This window comes from Haliaeetus leucocephalus, unplaced genomic scaffold (genome assembly GCF_000737465.1).
Source record: "Haliaeetus leucocephalus isolate CR32 unplaced genomic scaffold, Haliaeetus_leucocephalus-4.0 Scaffold536, whole genome shotgun sequence".
Taxonomy (NCBI): Eukaryota; Metazoa; Chordata; class Aves; order Accipitriformes; family Accipitridae; genus Haliaeetus; species Haliaeetus leucocephalus.
In genome coordinates, this window is record NW_010972972.1 from 4285297 (window position 1) to 4305958 (window position 20662).

Genomic DNA, 20662 nt, shown 5'->3' on the forward strand with positions numbered 1-20662 from the left:
TTGTTTCAGGAGGAAGATGAGATAAAGCCACTCAGATGGAGGCCAGGTCCACCAGCCTCAAGACGCTCAAGTTTGGAAAGCTGAAGGTGGTACGTCGGCGCTTGCTACAGAGATATGAGCATCAGCCCTTCATCTCCTGCCTGGCTGGTTTCTACAGCTGCCGGTGGAAGCGGTACCAGCGCAGAAGGACCGAGCCTGGGAAATGCTGCTGCAAGACGGTAAATTAGCTCAAAATCAGCACAGATATTGATTTCTGTGTAAGGACACAGAGGAACAGGTCAGTGCAAGCTGACAAGTGGTTGATGTCATGGGCCAAAGGCATCCCTGCCCAACATCATTTGGAGCCCACTGAGATCTGTGGGGTTGTTAGATTTTGCTCTAAGTGCTTGATGTATTGCTGTGTTTCTGTGGCAAGCTCAGTTTGTCTGTGCCATCGCACAGCTAATAAATGTGTGATGGCAGGAAAGGACTTTGCACCAAACCCTCTGGGCCGGTAAACATCTCAAAGCCATAGGATCAAATTAAAGAAGTAAAACTGGGGTTGGGTGTGCAGTAAGAATTGCAAAGAGGGCTGCTGCAGAGTGCGATTCCCTCTCACGTGAGGTGGTTAAAATCCTGTTCATCTGTGAAGTCGTGAGACCTGTTTTGCCTGAAAATAAATACTGCAGAGTACGCTTTTGAGGACATTCCACTGGTCACAGGGGACAGGGAGGGAAGTCCTCTCCATATCTACTTCAGGAGGTCCAACACCAAGCCAGGTGTCTTAGGGACAGGCTAAAAGTGTCTACTATTTGCTCTGATTGCCTTGGAGTAGACAGGGCTCTGACAACTCGTCCTTCCTCTCCCTCTCCAGCGGGAATGCGTGTTTTTCCCATTGCTTGTTGGAGCATTCTGCTTTTCTCTGGTCTTTCTGTACATGTGGGGTGAAGCGAAAAATGACTACAATAACTTTGACTGGTAAGTACCCTCTTCTCCTCCTCTCCTGCTCCTTGGGCAGGTCAGCAGGGTGGCTGGGCAGAGAGGAGCACCCTCCCCAGCAGCTGTGCTGCAGCAGGGCACTTCAGCTGTGAGCCAAAGGTTTGGCTCCTTAAACTCGGTCACAGCATCCAAATTGAATGGCCAGTGACTTCAGAGGTGCTGAGGCTCTGCCCTTTGCTTGGCTGCAATTTTTAGGTGTAAGTGTGAATTTGGGAGAAAGGGGAGGATCATCATCACAAAAATTGTGAGTGAAGAGGACTAAATAGCTCTTTCCTTTCCTTCTCTGAGTCTTTGGGTTTTTTCCCCTGTTCTCTCTGAAGAAATGTAGTAGCTGGCATCAGAGGCATTGTACCAGCTATCTCGCTGAAAGAGAATTGCATGTGCCCGGGCTCGAAAGTAAGAAACAACCAGCAGGGATTTATGCAAATCCTTTCCTTCTGCAGTACGTAGGCAACAGTTATGCAAATCTGGCCCCTAAAATTAAATTAAAACAGCTGAAATATTATGGAGGGGAAAGGTGTAATAATGTTATTCATCCTTAATAAGCCTTTGGGTAAAAAGTAAAGCTTCCCTCTCTCTCTCCTTGGGCAATCCCTCCGCAGCTCCTCCAGCTTTCTGGTGTTTTCTGCTTCAAAACCTGACTCAAATCTCCTTTTTGCTGCGGTGCCTTACGCAACTGCAAGCAGACAAGGTGGGCTGTTGGCCTGAGTCATGGCATCTCACTGTTTCCCCAGGCTGCCTTCTCTACAGCAAGGTGCTGTGTCTTACAGTCAGACTGGGAGCTCTCTGGAGCAGGGCCATCAATTTGGTCCTGTATTTTACCACCCCAGCACATTGGGGTATTAGTCTGGTGGTTAATGCAATTATGGATTTGGGGAAGGTAGCTCTTAACCACTTTTGCATGTTACAGGGTAGGTTATTCCTCCCTCCTTCTTTGTTTTATTACTTTGAAAACTTCAAAATTTCAAGGAACAGGGCTGTTATTCCCCTCCAGTCCATGTGTTAAACACAAACACTATTATAATATTTTATTACTTTTTAGGTATAACTATGGGAACCTGGGCTTTTGGTTTCTCTGGTCTCTTGTTCTCCTGATTGTGGCTGCAATCTTGTTCACGTACATCACGCTGTTATTGGTAAGTAATGCTCCTTGTAAGCCGACCGTGATTTATAGTCCTAAAAAGTAAACATAAGGATGGCTTTAATGTGTCAGACCAAAGCTCAGCCTAGCCCTGCATATGATCTTTAGACAGAAGATACCTGGGGAAGACTGGGAACACAACAAGTGTTTACAGTACTTTCTCCCCTTGTTCACCTGTGGATGATCAATTTCAGCTTGGGGGTCTCTGAGCCAGACATAGTTTACGTGATTTCTCTCAATGATTTCCCTTCGATGAATGTGTCCAGTCTCTCCTTGAACCCAAGGAAAGCTAAGCCAGCAGTGGCTGGATTTAGATTTAGGAGAAGCTAAAGATTCTTGCTTTGACAGCAGGGAAGTATGGGGCTCTGAGTCACGTAGCGGTGGTGATATGTCATCAAAGCTGAGTTATTCCTCTAATTCTGAATAAAAAGGCTCATTAGAAGAAGGGGAACATTATTACTGAAGCTGCCTTGACTCACTCTGCTTTGCCGGAGGGTTTCTCTCCAGGTAGAGACTACAGAAGCGTCACAAAATGCAAGTTTATGCCCAAAGAGGCAATCTTCCTGAAATCTTTACTTTTCCAAATCCTGTGAAATTTTCTCTAGACTTCTGACCTGCTGTCTGCTTTAGTTACTGGAAACATACCAAAAGCAAGCATTTCCTAAAATGTCTACCTTTTTCGCTGTCCTTTCTCTCATAGAGAAGTCCCCAAATAAAGACAGATCTGCATCTGTGTTTCCACCTTCTGGATCCAGAACTATAGGCTAAGAAATCACTTTAACTCCAGGGACTGGAGTCCACGTTCAGTCTCATGCCTGCTCCAACTTTCATTTTGAATTGCCAGGTGCTAAGGGTGAGATTATGGCTTTGACTCACCTCTGTGACCAAGACAACCAGCTTTTATCATCAATTCCTGCTGTTCTTGCCCATTCCTTGATGTGTCATCATATAGTCAGTCTGTAAATTGCTCATGGCAAGAAATCTCTTTTTGCTTTGTTCATGTAGTGCCTAACACAATAGGTTTCTGGGGTCCTTTGTCCCTGCTGAAGTACAAATAAATAGTGATTTTATTCTAGTGCTAGCAATAAAAACCCAAAGTGATAAACAGGACATCTGCTTGGCCATGCCCACAGCAATCAATAGCATCATAAAAGCTGTGGACTGACCGAGCTCTGAGTGGGGCAAATAACAATATTTAATTACAAGGATTCTGTGACACCCTGGTGGCTCTAGAGCTCAATGTCTATTATTCAGCAAAGCCTACCTGGCTTTCCCAGTGACCGTGGAGTAGTATGGGTGGTTTGGTGGTTACAATGCTGCTTTGGGCAACTCAGAGCTTTGCCAGAGATGCCCATGTGTCATGGATACCTCTGAGACATACCTCAGCAGGCTGTGGATCTGGAGTCAACATCAGGATCAGACTAACCCGTCATAGCACATGCTAGAAGTGGGCTTTACAGGATTTCCTGGGCTTGAGGAGCCTGAAGACCCCTGAGGCTGGTATGTCAGCTTGGTCATGCTCTGGCTGGACCCGGACATCAGCCAGTGTCCAAGCAGTGGACTTTCTTAGAGGAGTTTCATGTCCTTGGCAGCATGAATGTGATGACCGCAAGCTATCAGGACAGGTGATGGGCAAATAAAAGCCAGAAAGGAAGGTGGAAAATATGAGGTGAAATTGGTGTCCTACATGGTTCAGTTCAGTCTTGGTCCCACTCTTCATTGTGTAGACACATCCTCCTCCTTCTCTCAGCAGCTCAGCTCTGTCTGATGAGGCTAACAGCATTTGCCTTCCTCAGGAGGATGAGCACGGGTAAACCTGAAAGAATACAAGTAGTCTGGATCCTAGTAGACAAGTCCTACAAGAGAAACACTTCAGAGGTTCCTCTGCTCTGGGGTCAGCCCCTGCAGTGAGGGTCCATGCTCCTTGCTTCCATGAAGCTGTTAAGCGACCCACCATCCTTAACGATGGCACCCAACTGGAGCCTGCAAGCCTGCTTGCATGACCTTATTGTGAACCACTGAAGCAAACACTTTTCTGCCCACCAGCCACCAGCGGCTGAACAAAACGCTGCACAACAAAGCACTTGCTGTCTGGACAAAGATGCTCTCCAGCCGCATGCATCATTGTAATTTTTTCAGACAATCAGTTTCAATTAATTCAATTGTTATCGCTCCCCAAGACAATTTTCTCATCCCCGTTAGAGATAAAAGGTTAAGCTGAGGGGTCTAATTGCAGGACCATTCATGCTCAGTGAAGAAGAAAAAACTTTTCTTGTTCAGTCTTTCAAACACCAACAGATAATATTTTCCTCTCTGTAGTTCAACCATGTTTGTTCTAAGGGTTTTGTGGAAGTGACTAACGACTGTGTGAAGTAAAGAGGTTCCCATGTGTTGTGGCCTCTCCATACTGGACAGCTTTAGAGGAGAAGGATGAAGCTAGGTGACTGTGGCTTGAGATGTTAAGCTTCAGGGGTGCACATCACATCAGCTCACTGGTCCATCAGGATGCGTTCTCCTAAAGTGACCAGCGGTGCAACTGTGGGAGTTCCTTCTTCACCCTCTGAGGATGAAACCTGGTGATTATTCGTCTCATAGGCTGATAATGAGATGTTGTTTCCATCCATGAAAATGAGCTCACCCTCTGATGGCATTCCCAGATGTGATGCATCATTCATACGGAAATTGTACTGCAGTAGCAGGGGAGAGTCCGGCTGAGCATGGCCTGTGAAATAAGTGTTTGGCTGCACTTTAGGCAAGGACCAGGTCTTTGTATAACATTACTTGCAGAAAAGGAGCAAAGTGTCTTTTTTCTTCCTTTTTCTGAAACAGCTTATTTAAATGGGGCTGGCTTAAGATCTTTAGCAGTAATTCAATTCTCTCTGAACTGCTCCCACGGTTACTCATCATGTGCTGGGTGTAGGATTCGATTAAAGGAGGCTAATATGTCAAGAAGCACTTAAAAGCTGATCTGTATTCTCTGCTGAGCTTATATCTTCCTTCAAATCAGCATGATCCTGAAAAGAGAGTGTGTTTCTAGCTGGATAGGAAACAGCTTAAATTTCTTTGTAGTTGTGTTGCAGGAGAGAAAAGCCTCTTCCCCTAAATCTGTATGTCCTGTTTTCAAACAATCCCACTGTGCTGTAGTCTGGAGGGACCTGCATCATAAATGATCCTTCTCAGTACAGCACTGATGTCTACTAACAGACACTTTTCACTGAACCTTGATATCTGATGATACTCGTCCCCAAATTGTCCCTTATGATAGTTGGGAAACTTGCCCCAGGCACTCAGATTCCTGAGCGTAGACCTGTGCATTTTCACAGCAGCAAGGTACTTCTCCTGGTGAAATTTATCATCAGGTTCATCAGTTTCTTAGGTACGGGATAACTTGAAGAAACTTTCCATCAAAGCCACGGCCTGGCTTTCCTCATCCTTTGCTTCTTGGTGTTCAAGGCTTCTCGAGTTGTCCCCTGCCCTGGCTGGGGTTTGTGCCATGCCTCATTGGAACCCTCACCAAGGGCTTCAACTTGCCATCGGAGGGAAAGAACGTGTCAGCCACCAAAAACTAGAGTCTTTGAATCTCCAAGGCAGTTTTCCCTGTTCTGAGATGTGCCTGTCTCTTGTGTTTCCTGCGATTACTGTGGAAGTGTTGTCTCCTTCGCTGTCTGCTCTGTATTTTTGTGGTGCTTTGGAGGCATTTTTTATTCCCTGACGTCTCTCCCATGGTTAATATGCCTCTAATCACATGCCTAATTACAAAAAATAGGCAAAGTTAGTGCTGTATTGGTTCATAGCATAGCAGTAGACTCTGGCTATCATGCCTCTTTCAGAGTTTGTACTCACAAAGAAAAGTCATTGAAAGTGTGTACCCCAAAGTGCCCCATTACCTGTTACCCATGAAAGGGCTTTGATCCTGCAGGGCAGCCTTGGTATGTGTTTGGCCATTTCAGAAGCATTTTTACTGTAGCAATAAACACTTCTCTCCATACACTTGTCCTGCTAACAGCCTTGACATTGTGCTGGAAGACCTAGTATTAAGTGACTTCCCAATGCAAAAATAATTCCAGAAGTACCTCACTGAACACATTTCATCATCTTCTACCAGGATGCAAACAATCTCTTCTTGATTTCCCAGGTCCTAGCGATGTGTTTGCTTGCAGAAGGTCAGCAGCTGTACCTACACTGGAGTCACAAGGTGGGGAGACTCAGGGCTTTCTGGTAACTCTAATCTATGCTTTAAATCACTTGAGTCTGTGGTGTTTCTCTGCATGAAAAACATCTTAGATTATGGGAGAGAAGGAAGAGAGGGAAGAGGTTAATCTTAGGAGACTATAGATACCCATAAGAATGATATCTCCACCTGCGCTGATCACCTAAACTCCCTTTGTAGTCCCTGGAGGGAAGTGAATCCCCTGAGGATGCAATTCATCCAGCTGGTCGTAGACATCTAAATTAAGATGAAATGAATCACACTTAAAGTACCTTTTTTTCCCCCACTGACTCTAAAAGGAGCCTGCAGTGACTCATTCAGGTGAAGTCTATATTTGACAGGTCTACATGTGCTAACACGAAGACAAAAGCTCAGTTTTCATAAGGACATCATGTAACAGACTCCAGCAGCAGTGAAAAAAGTGGCTGCTGTCTCTGCAGAAGAGAAAGCTGGCTTTTCCAAGGCATGCCGGTGCCTTATGCTTTTTGGTCTTTGGGTGGTTTCAGAAATGCTACCTGGAGTTTTGAAGGTGCAGAAACAAGTCTCCAGAGAGTTGCTGCTGCAAAATGATGCATTAGAATCACCATCCTTGATAAATTATTGAGGCTGAGGCATTTAAAAAATGAGCCTCTAGCCATGCAGCTTAGGGGAGAATGTAATGTGATTGCAAATATTGCAGTGGAAGGGAATAGCTGAACATGCAGATACTTGATCCTGTGTTTCTTCATTTAAGTAATGGAAACACAGTCATCTTTACTCTTGAAAATTGGCTTCCAGAAGAACCAGAAAGATGTAGAATAATTTGTAAAAAACCTCTGAGACTGCATCCTTGGGTGGAAGAGATTAGGGACAGATTATTAAGGTGTTGATCTGTAGGATCCCCCTGAAAAATGGTTAGAGCCTTGGTCCAATTTCTACTAGCACTTAGTTCTCAGCAGATAGATGATGTACCAAGAAGAGCCTGCCATCACCATAGTGCTGGTACCAAACTGAGCAAGAAGCCAAAGAATAGACCGAGCTACCTCCTCACTTTTTTGGTTAAAAAGTGAACTCTCATCTCTTAATTATGGGATTCTTTGCTGTTGCTGAAGCCTGTTGCAGAGCAGCTCATAGCATAAGGAAGCTGTGTTGCTGTCTCTTTTGGATGGAATTAATCACTTCTGAATTTAGCCATCTGCAGGTTAGGGATTTGATGTAAGGTGATGATCTAGGCTTCATCTACATCAACAGAGAGAGAGAGGGGCATCTTCCGTCATAAAGCAAGCGGGAATGGATCACCTCTGGAAATTCCTCTCTTTGTCCAAGGATTATAGAGGGAGCCCTGAGAGCTGACTTAGTTGGGTACCCAACTCTTAAGATCAGTCTTGCCAGCAATCGATAGCACTGTTGGTCTGGTTTTAGGCCCGTTGGATCTCGTTGTCTCTGAACTGGCATAGTCAAGCTGATGCATCCTAAACTTACCAAGTCCAAGCTGCTTAGATAAGCTTGTGAGTCAAATGGGTGGCACACCCTGTGCAGAAATGCTGAAGCTGATTTATGTCTTCTTTGCCTTTCCAGATTGGGACTTTTCTTGTCCTGGGCTTCTCTATAACAGCCCTCTTCATATTATCGGTACTCTGGGGAGATCAATGGAAAACTGTCCGCTTGTCATTCCAGGTAAGAGGGGCTGGGAAGTCTGTTTGAAAGAACAACTTGTTTATAGAACAAATTTGTGGTAATTGCTAGAAAACATTCCACATGTGTTTTTCACATGGGTTTTCCTGGCAGGGTACGTGTCTTTGAGTAAACTTTTATTATGACTTAACATTTCCTGTTGGGAGAAAGGAAGCCAAGACCCAAGGCTGAGTTTCAAGCTATCTGATGTAACATATCTCAGTTTGGGAAGTCACATCCCTTTTTTTTTTGTTTGGCAAAAGTGTTGTAGGTATACTGTTAATTTTCAGGTGCCCAGGACAGGTAAATTAGACCCCTTTGGCCAGATTGCTGGAGCAAGAACTTTCTCCCTAATCAGCTCTTGCCACTTCAGCAGCTTTAGCTCTAGCACAATTTCAGTCTTCTGTGACTCAGAAGTGCTTCATCTCCCGAGGGCAGGACAGCACTGAGTTTTTGGGGAGCAGGTGGAGAACGCTGGTTTCAGGTGGGACAACCTGCGGCGTGCGGGAGGTCAGAGTGCATGGTCTGCTGGCCTCCTCAACTCTCACCAGATCTGGAGATGGAGGCAAGACCTGCTCAGTGCTGTTTAGTGTCTGAGCATCCAGGTCCCCACATGTATTGGGAAGCAAGAAGTATGTAGCCTTTGATTATACAGCTGACCTGAAGATGTTATTTGGGCCTATCGCTTCTCCCCCATGTGGCTTACTGCTTGTGAATGTTGGGAAAGCGATGCATATGGACTGGAAGAGGAATCACAGATGTGGTGTTCGTAGGGTATCGTTAATTGCACATTCCTGCTCTACAGTTTGGTAACCATTGGGCTGTGCACTGGCAAAGGTAATGAGAAACCATCAGCTTCTCCTCTCCCTTACAGACTCCAGGGGAGGTGGATGAGGAGAAGGAGACACAAGAGCCTTTGGGTTCCCCACAGGTCCTGTTTATTTTGGGTGTTCATGCCCTTTGAGATGCTTCACGTGGCCTCCCACTGCTGTTCTCAAAGGACATGAATCTCTTGTAGATCCTGTGTCATGTCCATTAGCCCTGCAAAGCTATCTCAAATATCCTGGACATCTCAGATGGCACCTCTGTTTAGGCAACTGAATCCTGCTTCTGATCGGAAGATGTTGGTATCAAGTGTCCGGGGCAGACAGTATCACATGCAGTAACACCTCTCAATGACTGCTGCTTTCTTCAACCCTTCCAGCTTAGAGAATCAGGCATGGACTAAGCAATAGGAAAGGCTTGCATCTGGATAACTTTTTTTCCTAGCACATACCTTAATAACTCTCAGTTCTAGCTGAAGCAGTAACCACGGGGCTCTGACAAATATGAGAAAATGATGGACTGGTTTCTTTGACAGATTTGCCTTGTTTTATGAGAAGTGTGTCATACCAACCTGCATTCAGTGTCTGTACAAGTGACAAACTATTTTTGCTTGGTTTCCAGCTCTGCTCATGCATTCAGGATAAGCACAGAAGTGATTCTTAACTTCTGATCTTCTTGTTTGATCTTTAGGATGAAAGAAATCTAGTCCAATTACTATATCTGTCCAGCAATAGGTATTATGTAATATATCATAAGCATTAAATGAATATATTGTTTTGTGTCAGTAAATCAAGAAAAATACCTACACATTGCATTAAAAGTTTAAAAAAAAGAGAGAGAAAATGCAATTAGCCCTAATGCAAGTGAATTAAATGCTTTGAAATAAATGCAAATTAATTATTTTTCTGGAATATGTTGCTAATATGTGAAACTAGGTACTGCAGGGTTTATATGAATCTAATAAAGTCCATGATCAGACATGTACCAGATTAACTACTTCTCTTATACCACAATAGTTAGTTCCATACAGGTGTAAATGCCACATTTTATCACTCAGGTTTGTTGCCATCAGTTTAATGATTTAGCTGCAGTGTGGTATAGAGGTGACTATTACCTGGCTGGGATTGGATTGGGTTAGATTGGATTAAACTGGCTGCTCCCTGGAAGATGCTCACAGATTAGGGCATAGCAGTAATGGCAATCGTGTCCACATGGATGAGGACAGCCATGTCCCCTTCAGCTGACTTAGGAGAAAGGAGAGCTGTGTAGTGCAGCGAGGAGCCCTCCTCAGCCTGGGTAGCTGGCCTGGCTGGGGACACATATCTCTCCTCCAACTCCAGAGGTGTGGGAGAGAGGTTGAACTCCTGGTATCTGCAGCAGGAGCCCATCCAGGTGGAAGGCTGTAGCTGTGTTGGGGTTTGTTTCCATCTGTATCCACTTCATCCTTTGACTAAAATCCTTTTCTCTCCTTCCCAGATCACAGCTCCCTATCTCCACATAGGGGCAATAACCATCATGGTCCTCCTGTCCTGGCCTGTGGCTCTTCATGCCATCAGAGCAGATAAGAAAGGTACGGTAGCTCTGCTTCATGCTCCCTATGTGACAAAAGACGTATATCAGTGTGGGAAAATAGGTGGGCAGGAGCCTTTTCCTCCCACACCTGCAGTCCAGCTGGAAGAGAATTTTAACTTCTGTGTATCCAGGGAAACTAGCAGGGCTGGGGCTTGGGCTGTGCACTGTCCTCTGGCTGTCCAGGTGCATTACTGGTTTGCATGTTCCCTTCCACAGTTTTGGCCTGTATCAAGGCAGTGACCTGCCTTGAGATGGAGGAGATTAGCAGAAGTACCCATGTTCTGATTCATGAATGGAAATTTGTTCAGCCCTCTGCGGGGAAAAAGCAGCCTGTGGCAGATCTCTTGGCTGACTTTTGTTTGCTATTCTCAGCTTTGCTGTCTCAGAAGGGATCTCTAGTCCAGTCAATCCACGTCAGACTAGTGCATCTCAGGAGAAGCCAGCTGAGATAGGGAAAAGAGCTTCTTGTTCAGTTCCTAGTGTTATCTCATGGGAAGTTCCTGTCCACCTCCGAGAAGAGTGACCAAGTAGTGTAAGGATGAGGTCAGATACCAGGAACAACTGCAGAAGAGCCTGGCTCTGGGACTGGCTGTTTTTCTCTGACCTAGTCTCTCCACATAGCCAAAATTATCTACATGACACCCATCTGCAGATATTGATTTGTAATAAAAATCACAGACAGAATGGGCTGCTGAAAGCATTTTTTTTCCTGCCCAGGATTTTTCTTATTGAACTACAGCTGGGAATGTTGGGAGGGAATATGCTGGGACCCTAGACATGCCTAATGGACGCCCAGCTCAATACATCAGCTTGATGTAAGCCCAAGTTCCTTCACAGCCACTGGCACAACATGCAGAGGGGTGGTGGTACCTGTTCAAGAAAGAAATATTGGCACATAAGTGCTCATTTCTCAGAGGAACTGTTTTGTTCCCAGAGGTGAAGGCTCACAGGAGCTCTTGGACAATGTGTTAACAGACTCCAGAGAAGACTGTAGGGAATGAGTTGGCAAGTTTCTGAGATGCAATACCAGTGCAGTCAGTCTGTAGGATTCTGTAGGTCACACACAGGTCACTGGCAGCAATCTGAATGGACCAAGGAAGGATTCACCTTAAGGGAATGTAACATACTTGAAGGAGAAAGGTTTCTCCTCCTCTTCACTGTGAATGGAACTTCAAAATGTTGCTTGTTCTTACCTGAGTAAGAAAAAAATCAGCATCCATATATTGAGGATTGTTTTTCTACAGATGGGGGATATTTCATTGAACCACCTCTAAAGTAAAAGAAATTAAGGCCATGTCTTTCTGTAAGGCATAGTGAGATGTAATTGAAGCACAAAACCTGCAGTCCTGACTTAGCCCATGTCCTTGCTTTGACCAGTTTGTTTTCCTGGGTTGCATTGTTTGGAGAGAAAGTGAAAATTAGGGGAAAAAGGGATGGGACAAAGCCCAACAGCTACTTTAGCTGGAGGGCTGTGTTAAAAGTCAAGCTGCAAGGCAAACCCATATGTTACCACATGGATTAACTCTAGCCTTCCTCCTTCAAATTCTTTCAGTTGTTCAGGTGATAATTGTTGGTCCATACCTGGCTATCCTTCTCTTTCTTTTCTTGATACCTCTGGGGATGTACTCTCCTTGCATCAGAGAGATGGGGACACTTGGACCAAAGCCAGCCCTCATTGGACACCGTGGAGCACCAATGGTAGGTCTGGAGAAGTTATTTTACATCATTTCTTCATCTTGTGTCTTGCTACCTTCATTATCATCTTCTGGGTTTTTTTCTGTGAAATCTGTAGAGGGTGGAAGGGGACACATTTCCTTTTAGAATTGCATGCCAAAGGCATCGCTGCATGGGTTTCCTAACATGGATAACGCTGCTCCTGAGGGACAAGATGCGTTTGGTGGCTAAAGTGGAAGAAAACAAACAGTAGACTTTAACAAGATAACAATGTTTCCTTAATAAAAACCAGAGGTGTTACAGAGACAGAAAGTACTTACAGAGTCCTCCACAGTGTGTTTGAAAATTATGTGCTCATGTGCTTTTTTTTTTTTTTTTTTCAGCTGGCACCAGAAAACACTGAGATGTCATTTCAGAAGACAATTGAACATGGTGGGGATGGTCTTGAAACAGATGTCACCATCAGGTAAGGGGAAAATATCGCATCTCACAGAATATGCGCTGCTTTTTCTAAGAGTTGCCTTTGGAGATGTGCAACTCCAGGCAATGAGGTTTTACTGATGGCTGGGACAGGGTCCCTCAGTTGGAGCGTGATGATAAGGGCTGTAGGGCATGGTTGTTCTCAGGCAAGTCAATGAGCTGTAGCTATTGATTTAACAGTCATTATTTCTACAGTATATTTTAAATGCTTTGCAGAGTATAAAGACAAGTCCCTACCCTAGTTTGACTTCTACGCCACAGTGAGGGCTGTATCAGGCCTGCAAACCAACAGAAAATTGTGTTCAGACTTGGGACAGCATAGTCCTAATTATTAGTTCTTTAATTGCCTTTGTTTGTGGGACCCATTGCCATGAATTGCTAACATGCTGTGCAGGATGAGCAGTTTCCAGGCACTGAATGAGAAAAATACTAATGCTTAGAAGTTCTACTGATGTAGACCCTTCTATAAGAGAAAATTTTGCCTTTCCATCACTGTTCATTTAGACTTCAGTCCTCTGAAACCCATAGAAACACTTTGGTGTCAGCAAAAAGAGATTTCAACCATAAGTTACTACCTATTTTTGGAGGGGCTGGCAAGCATAAATGCCACCATCTCCACTTCGCCCCTGAGGAAACTGAGGCACAGACAGGCATGACTTCTCCAAGGTCATTCAGCAGTATTTAATCCAGAAATAACCTGGTGTCTTGAGCCTCAGCCTTCCTCCCTATCCCACCCTCTGCACTGAGGGAGGCTGTACTGCTGCATTCACGGTGGCCCACATATTCTTCTGACCTGGCACGAGTCTGCTCGTGCCATGAACAAACCTGCACTCCAAGTGACCTGAACTCTTGCTCTCCGACAGCTACGATGGGGTTCCTTTCCTCATGCATGACAGCACCTTGAGGAGGACAACTAACATCAAGGAGGTCTATCCCAATGACACTGCTCAAAATGCCGCGTTATTCTCCTGGGATGCCCTGGAGGAGTTGAATGCTGGAACGTGGTTCCTTAAGGTAAGCACCATAAAGGACTATCATCAACTGGATGGAGAAGACACCAGCTGTCTACTACTTAATAGCATGAATGTTAGGAGAGGAACTACTGGTTGACCCAAACCTCAAAGAAGTCAGTAGAAATCCTTCAGGTGAGGTCTCCTTGCTTTGTCCAGTTGGCCTTTAGGCTTAGGAGACCTATAACAATTGGCTAGTAGGTGTTCTTGTGGCTCCTCATCATGGCAGCAGCAGAACACATGGGCTAGGGGAAGAAGACAAGAGCTACTTGTGCAAGGTGCTGTGTATAATAGTCACAGCTAACATGATGAGACAGAGAAGCACAGCAAAGCTACCTGTAAACTATGCAATTTAGGTCCCAGAAGCAGCGTCGTCACAGCCTGGGTTAATTTCCTCTGTTTCTCAGGTAGAAGAGCTAAGCAAAATAAAAGATCCTTGCCCACTGAGGGCTGATGTCAACCTTTTTCCCTCTTAAAGATAGGAGTTTTTTGCATGCAGCTGACTTCCAAAGGTGACTGCCTGATTGATTTCCTTTTTTATATCTGTTTATTTCTAGGACAAACCATTTTCATGCATGGGCTCACTGTCAAGGGCAGATCAAAACCAGGCAATGAATCAGTCAATTTACAAGCTAAGTAATTTCTTGCGCCTCGCAGACAGTCAGAATAAACTTGTGATATTTGATCTCTACCGCCCTCCAGAGAAACATCCTTACAGGAACTCGTGGATCAACAGAACCCTGGAAGTCATCCTCAGCGAGTCGGGGATTAGACCCCATCTGGTAGGGTGGCCTCAATCCTCCATATACCTTTTTATTGCTCTCTGAATTGGGACTTTGGGGTCATACCTTGCATGATTTCACCTGCATAAAGTCCGTCCAGTTGCATTTCACTTGTTTTAAGAGGCATCATTTGGAGTATATTCCTACTATTGGTTCCTCAGCAAGTACAAAATGGTGTAACCCTACAGCAGCACAGGGAAATAAGCCAGTGTATATACCAGCTGATGCTTTAGCCCCTAAATGGCATCCTTTCATTATTGTAATAATTGGCAGCCTACTCCCTGCCACCCGTGCTTATTTTACATATTGCATAGAAACTCCTGGCTTAAATTCAAATACACTGAGTTGGGAGCCTTCATTGCCTTTCTCCTTCCCCTGGCAATGGATAAATGCTAAACGCATGTGGATCAGGTTAAGTACCCATCGATGTCCGGGGAGTTACGCTGATCTGTGTCTGCTGAAGATCTGTTCTCTCATGCTGGGAGAATGGGAGAGCAGAATATTTTCTGTTGCCTTTCCCATAAACCAAAGCTGTCTTTCCATTCATTTCAAACACCGCATCTTTTGTTGGGCTGTGTGAAACATACTCACTGATTCCAAGTTGATAAGCAAGGAACAGTGAATACTTATTTCTTGATGAGAGTGACTTGCAAGTTTTAACTCTGCATCCAAATGTTCTTTGATCATTGAACAAAACATGTCATTTGACCGGCTGGGTTAAGCCCCTCAAGACATTATCTTTACTGGGTTTGTGTGAAGGGCAGGGCACATTAGTAGGTCTGCTGTGAATTCACTGGGTCCTCTTGTTGCCTGCAGGTCCTCTGGCTGGAGAACGACATGAGGTCCTTTGTTCAGTCTGTTGCTCCTGGGTTTCAGCAGACAATGGGCAGTAAGGCCCCGGTTGAAGACCTATTGATGGACAATATTGTCAAACTCAATCTGGCCTACACTGAAATGTCCAGTGAAGATATCCGGTAGGTTGCAGTTTCAGCCCCAAGTACAGTCGGTGGACTACATCTGGATGATGTTTGCCTCATGCGTGTGGCAATGTCTCCCTCCAGTGACCACCTCTAGGATCTATTCCATTTTCAGAATCGCTGCTTTAGATCAAGCAGCCATCCCTGTTTTATTTTGGGACTGTTGTTCACTCCTACTGTTGACCAGTATGTGGTCAAGAGGTGGCATACGTTATTACACCCCCTCCTGCCCCCAAGTCCATATTTACTTGACCAGGCTCTGAGGATCTCCTGGGTAGAATATCACAGCTCTCTCCTGATTTCTTGTCTTTGTATTCATGCTGTCCTCAGTCCCACCAACAGTGAATCATGGAGAGTGAACAGCTATTTCACCTCCCGTGGCTCTTCCACAGACATCGGTGTGAGTGCATAATGCTGTGGTGAGAGACCATCACTCTCTTGTAGCTGGTGTTTTGGAGACTTCATTTCTTGTCTCTGTTACCTCCAGTACACTGTTGCTTGTGACACACTGAAAATGTCATCTTTTCAATGGAAGGCTCCACATTCATTGCAGAAGTTTCCAAAATGGTTCCCTCCAAAAAGAAAAGGAAAAAAAAAAAAAAAAAAGCCAGTCTTACCTGTCCAGCTTTCCTTTTATAAATAACATTCTTTGCTTTTTCCAGTGCACAAACCCACTGAAATTTAATTAGAAAAAAAAAAAAAAAAGAAAATGAGAAGTTTAATCCTTTGGATGAGAGTAATGTTCATGTTTTTGCAATGATAATTTTCACAGGATGTAAAATCCTATGTAGATCCATTTGGGTAAACCCTGGATAGACACTAGGTAGATTTACAAATGCTGTTATTGATGATACAGTCCTTTACCATTGCACAGAGTATCATCTTACTTCATATTAAGTTTCAGTAGCTTATAAGAACTTGAATAATGATGAGTTGATACGGTAAACAAACATAAGTAGCCAGCTTCAAGGTAGTTTTGAACACACTATGGGGAGATTACAAACACATCATTACATTGATTCTTATGGCAGAAGGGTAAGAAAAGTTTTGACCTTTTGGATATTTTAACTGCATTTGCTTCCAGTGGATCAGCTATTCTGTATTGACCAATTGTGAACGATTAATTATTGGCTGGTTGGCTTTCCTTTCTATTCCTTATCTAGGTCCTAAAGCAACCCTTTGCTACAGAAAATTGCTGTTTCTCCTTGATTCAGCCCAAAGGAAGTACTAACCTCCTTGCTTAACGAATGCTATTGCCTTTTGGTCTTTTAAAGGAAATACGCTGAGGCAAACATTACCACCAACCTCTATGTGGTCAATGAGCCATGGCTTTTCTCCCTGGCGTGGTGCTCTGGGGCACACTCTGTGACCACCAATGCCGTCCACACGCTGAAGAATCTCAGCCAGCCACTCTTCCTCATGGTAAGCAAAAATCCTCCCCTTCCCAGGGGTAGGAAGTGGGGTTGGGATGTTCATGGTTACCTCTGGAGACCATGGGGCAGTTCACGCATGGATAAAGGACCCTTTGCATGAAAAGGACCTGAGCTGAAACCTGGCAGTTGGTGTTCACTAAAGGACAATTTTGCCAGAGAAAATGAGATACCACCAGTTGATGTTAATGTTGGAGGGAAGCAGTGAGAACTACAGGGCCTGCCTGTACAATCAAGAGGTCCCTGTTGTATTCACTGTGATGTGCTACAATCTTCTTGGCCACACAACAGACCTGTTTTTATGAAGGATGATGATTTGGCACCAACATGCACTGGTGAGTGGCCACTTTGAAATGCCACCAAATGCTTTAAACACCTGAGGGTTGTTACTGCACATGCAAACCAGGCAGCTGAATGGCCATATTCGAGCAGCAGGAAAGAGCTTGAACAACTTTTTTGCATATCTTGGGATCTTGGTGGTGGACACATACTCTTTTCTCTTCCAGACTCCGCAGCAGTACAACATCATGTGGATCCTGACAGACCTGACCTCTGTGCTCCTCATCTCACTCATCTTTGCTCTGCACTGGTAACTACCAAGTTGCTAATGGCCATCCTAACCTGATCTTTTGTGCCAGGTGGGGGGAAGGAGGGATGCTTTTGGGTGATCTGAAGGATTAAAACTACTCTTGAGAACATTACCTTTCCCTTCAGGAGCTAGAAGAGAGCCCTGAAAGTCTGCAAAAACCTCTCTGCTTCTCCTGCTTGCTCTCATTTTCCCTTGCCATTTTGGCAGCTTGGCAATTGTCTACCCTCAGGGTTCAGTGGAGACCTGGTGGATTTACAGTAGCAACAAACCAGTTATCGAACAGTGTGTCTCTGTCTGCATAGGCCAGACCCCCTGAGAGAAAAATGTCTGAGTGTGTCACAGACAGCACATTTTGTTTCTTCCCACACTGTCAAAGACACTGCCTCTGCGTAATAATTGGGAAATCTGGGGTTCGTAGGATGGGCTTACTCCAGCAAATCGGGTTGGGCTGCTGGATGCTCTGCTCTGCAGAGTTGGATGAGGAACTTGCTTGTGCTCTTATCCCAGTGGTGCCCAAGGAAAGCAGGAGGTGCTGGGCTCAGGTCTTCTGCTGGCCGGCTGCGGGTGGGTGGAAGGACCAGCCCGGCCAGCCCAGGGGTGTTTTCTGCAGGGGTGCTGGCAGCACAACTGTGCTGCTGGTGACAGCAAGGAGAAAGTTCGGGAATCTCCTGCGTGTGCAGTCCAGATTGTTTGTAACCATGACTTGCTTTGGCATAGGAAAGGGTGGCAGCTCTAATTTTTGCTCTGGGGTGGTGGAGAAATGAATTAGTAGCAGTATGGCCAGGCGGTGAACTAAAAGCTGTACAGGCGTGTTTGCTGGGCACCCAGGCTTTTCCCTTCCCAAGGCAAAATGGCTCCTTCCCTTCCTTCACCCTGCCCTGTTCTCCTCAGGTCCTGCTTTAGCGGCTTTCACCTTGCTTTCAAGCCTCCAATTTGCAGGATGGTTCACAGCCACTCCTGCAACGCATCACCACCACCGTCAGACCTTCCCATGCCTGCCTCCTCCAGGCTCGTGTTCATGTTTTGTGTACTTTTCCCAGGGCCCTGTATATGCTTCTGATCCAGCCAAGTAACATCTTTTTCTGGGCAAATAACAACATTTTCTCCCAGCCCTGCTGGGAGTGAAGGGCCATCAGCAGTGCCTGAGAGCCCTGCGTGGTCTTGTTTGTCAGGTTTACGAATGCACCAAAATCACAATTTTTAAATTTTCCTGGCTGCCTAGGAACCAACAGCTGCAGGGCATTTGAGCTCTTAATTATTTCTTAGAAAACAGGACTTAGTCACAAAGTTGTCTTCAAAATGCTGTTGCACACATGAAGTGTGGATACTTAGACATCAGTCAGGCACTGGAGTCCCTTCTCGGTAAGGATCTGAGCAAATCCCAAAATACCAGAGCCATTCCTGCCCTGACAAAGTAGAAAAAAGGTGTCTGGGGCACCAGGGAGCTGTGAAGGGAACGACAGCGAGCGGTGGCCTGACCCAGGTGCTTTTCCCCGTGCAGGTGGCGAGAGCAGAGTTTCTCCTGCTGTGCCCATGACGGTGGCCCGATGCTGGAGAGCGGCACCTACAACAAGTTCAGGACGGGTGAGGAGGGCGAGGAGAGCCGGGAGCCACATCCTGCTCAGGGCCATCTCCGTGGGGGAACTGGGGTCCTGATGGATGGATGGATGGGTTGGTGATGGGTGCTCGTGCTCTGGTGAAGGATGGCTTCATCCTGGCTTGTCTCAATCTCAGTCGCAGGTGGCAGTGATTTCTCCCCTCTGTTCAGCACTGGTGAGGCCATGTCTAGGCACTGGGTCCAGTTCAGGCTCCTCAGTACCAAGTAGATTGTGACAAATGGGAGCAAGCTCAGTGGGGCCGCTACGCTGGAGAACGGGGCATTTGAGATCTGGGTTTGCACAGTGGGGGAGAAGGTCAAGGGGCTTCTTATCACTGTCTGCAACCATCTAATGGGAGGGTGTAGAGAACACATTTCTTGAATGTGCGTTGACATCAACACAAGCTGCAACCTTGGAAATTTTTACTAGATATAAAGAGAAAAAAAGAAATCTTCCCCATGAGGGTGGTCAGATACTGGAACAGGGGCCCAGACGTGTGGGGAATATCCACCCTCAGAGATGTTCAAAGCCCTGAGCAGCCCAATCTAATTGGCCCTACTTCAAGCAGAGGTTGGGGCAGACACCTCCAGACGTCCCCTCCAATATGCATTATTCTGCGATGCTGTGAAAAGAGAGCCCAGAGGTGCTGAGCACTCTTGGATCTGCAAGGTGGGGTGGGATTGACTGGGGACCCTCCCATGCACCAGGTCTCTGCACCCATGGAGCTACCATCCAGGCACAATGACCCAACCTGGGCTTCACGCATTTTCAGCCAGGTTCTGTTTGCTCACGATGGATGGCAAAACAACTGCAGATGTTTCAGTAGCTCACTGTGTGTCCCCTTTTCCAGAGCTCAGCGACATGCCCGCTGTCTTGGCCTGATATGGACAGGGAGGGGACGTGGAGCTGCCATCTCGATGAGGACTAGAGAGCAGACCCTACTGCTGCCCCTTCCTGCAACGCAAACACCAACCTGCCAAGGGGCTCAGGTCCACCTGATGAGGAGGAGCCATTTGCCTCTGTGCAGAGGAGGCAGGAGATGAGCACCGAGCTTCCTCTCCTACAGTTTTACTCACAGTTCCATACCTGGCGGGGAGCCCTGGGGTGTAGGGAGCACAGATGGAGTTGCAGCCATGAAGAAGCTGTGCACCATGATGAGATGCAGCAACCGCATGGAAGCCACCATTTAACTCTGAGGACATCCCACAGGGCAATCATCCTGTAATCCCTCCTGCTGTGCGTAAGCCCTCTGTTTCCACAGCTGTGTTTTACACATGCTGCAAATATCTGAGCATCCTCCAGTCCTCCTCATTCTCAGCTGCCCGTGTTTCTCCTGACAGACCGGCTTCTTCTCCACACACTCCCTCCCTCCTTCCTCGCAGGTCTCCTCCATCCCTGAGAGCACACTAGTCCCACCACGATGGTCAAGTGCTGCTGGCTGGGTCACTATGGTCCATACCTTTCTACAACGCAGGCAGTGGCAGCTTAGGTTTTCCTTTTCTCCACTCTTGCCCTGCCATAGACCCTAACGGGACAGTTTCTTCCCCTTGGCTGTGAGCGAGGGTGTATCTTCCCAAGGGTGCTGAAGGACTTTTTGGTGCCTTGGACGCGTAGCTACTGAGACTATGACCAGGAGCACACCGCTTTCCTTCAGAAGGATTGAGCTGCATGTGAACCAGTCCCACCAAGCGTCCTGTTTGCTTTTCCCTTGGGAAGGTCTGTATAACCACACTGTGCCCTGGG

The 20662-nt window shown here is 46.0% G+C and overlaps 1 protein-coding gene across 1 annotated transcript; it reads left to right on the forward strand.

Moving 5' to 3' along the window:
• The first annotated feature begins 9 nt into the window (after positions 1–9).
• On the forward strand, positions 10–19801 carry GDPD4 (glycerophosphodiester phosphodiesterase domain containing 4). Its single transcript, XM_010576604.1, has 15 exons — positions 10–218; positions 854–957; positions 2021–2114; positions 6255–6314; positions 7887–7985; positions 10284–10377; positions 11932–12077; positions 12437–12519; positions 13397–13547; positions 14101–14325; positions 15142–15299; positions 16577–16724; positions 17239–17321; positions 18823–18905; positions 19770–19801. The coding sequence occupies exons 1-15, from the start codon at positions 36–38 to the stop codon at positions 19799–19801; spliced, it is 1743 nt and encodes a 580-aa protein (XP_010574906.1). The 5' UTR covers positions 10–35.
• Positions 19802–20662: the final 861 nt, after the last annotated feature.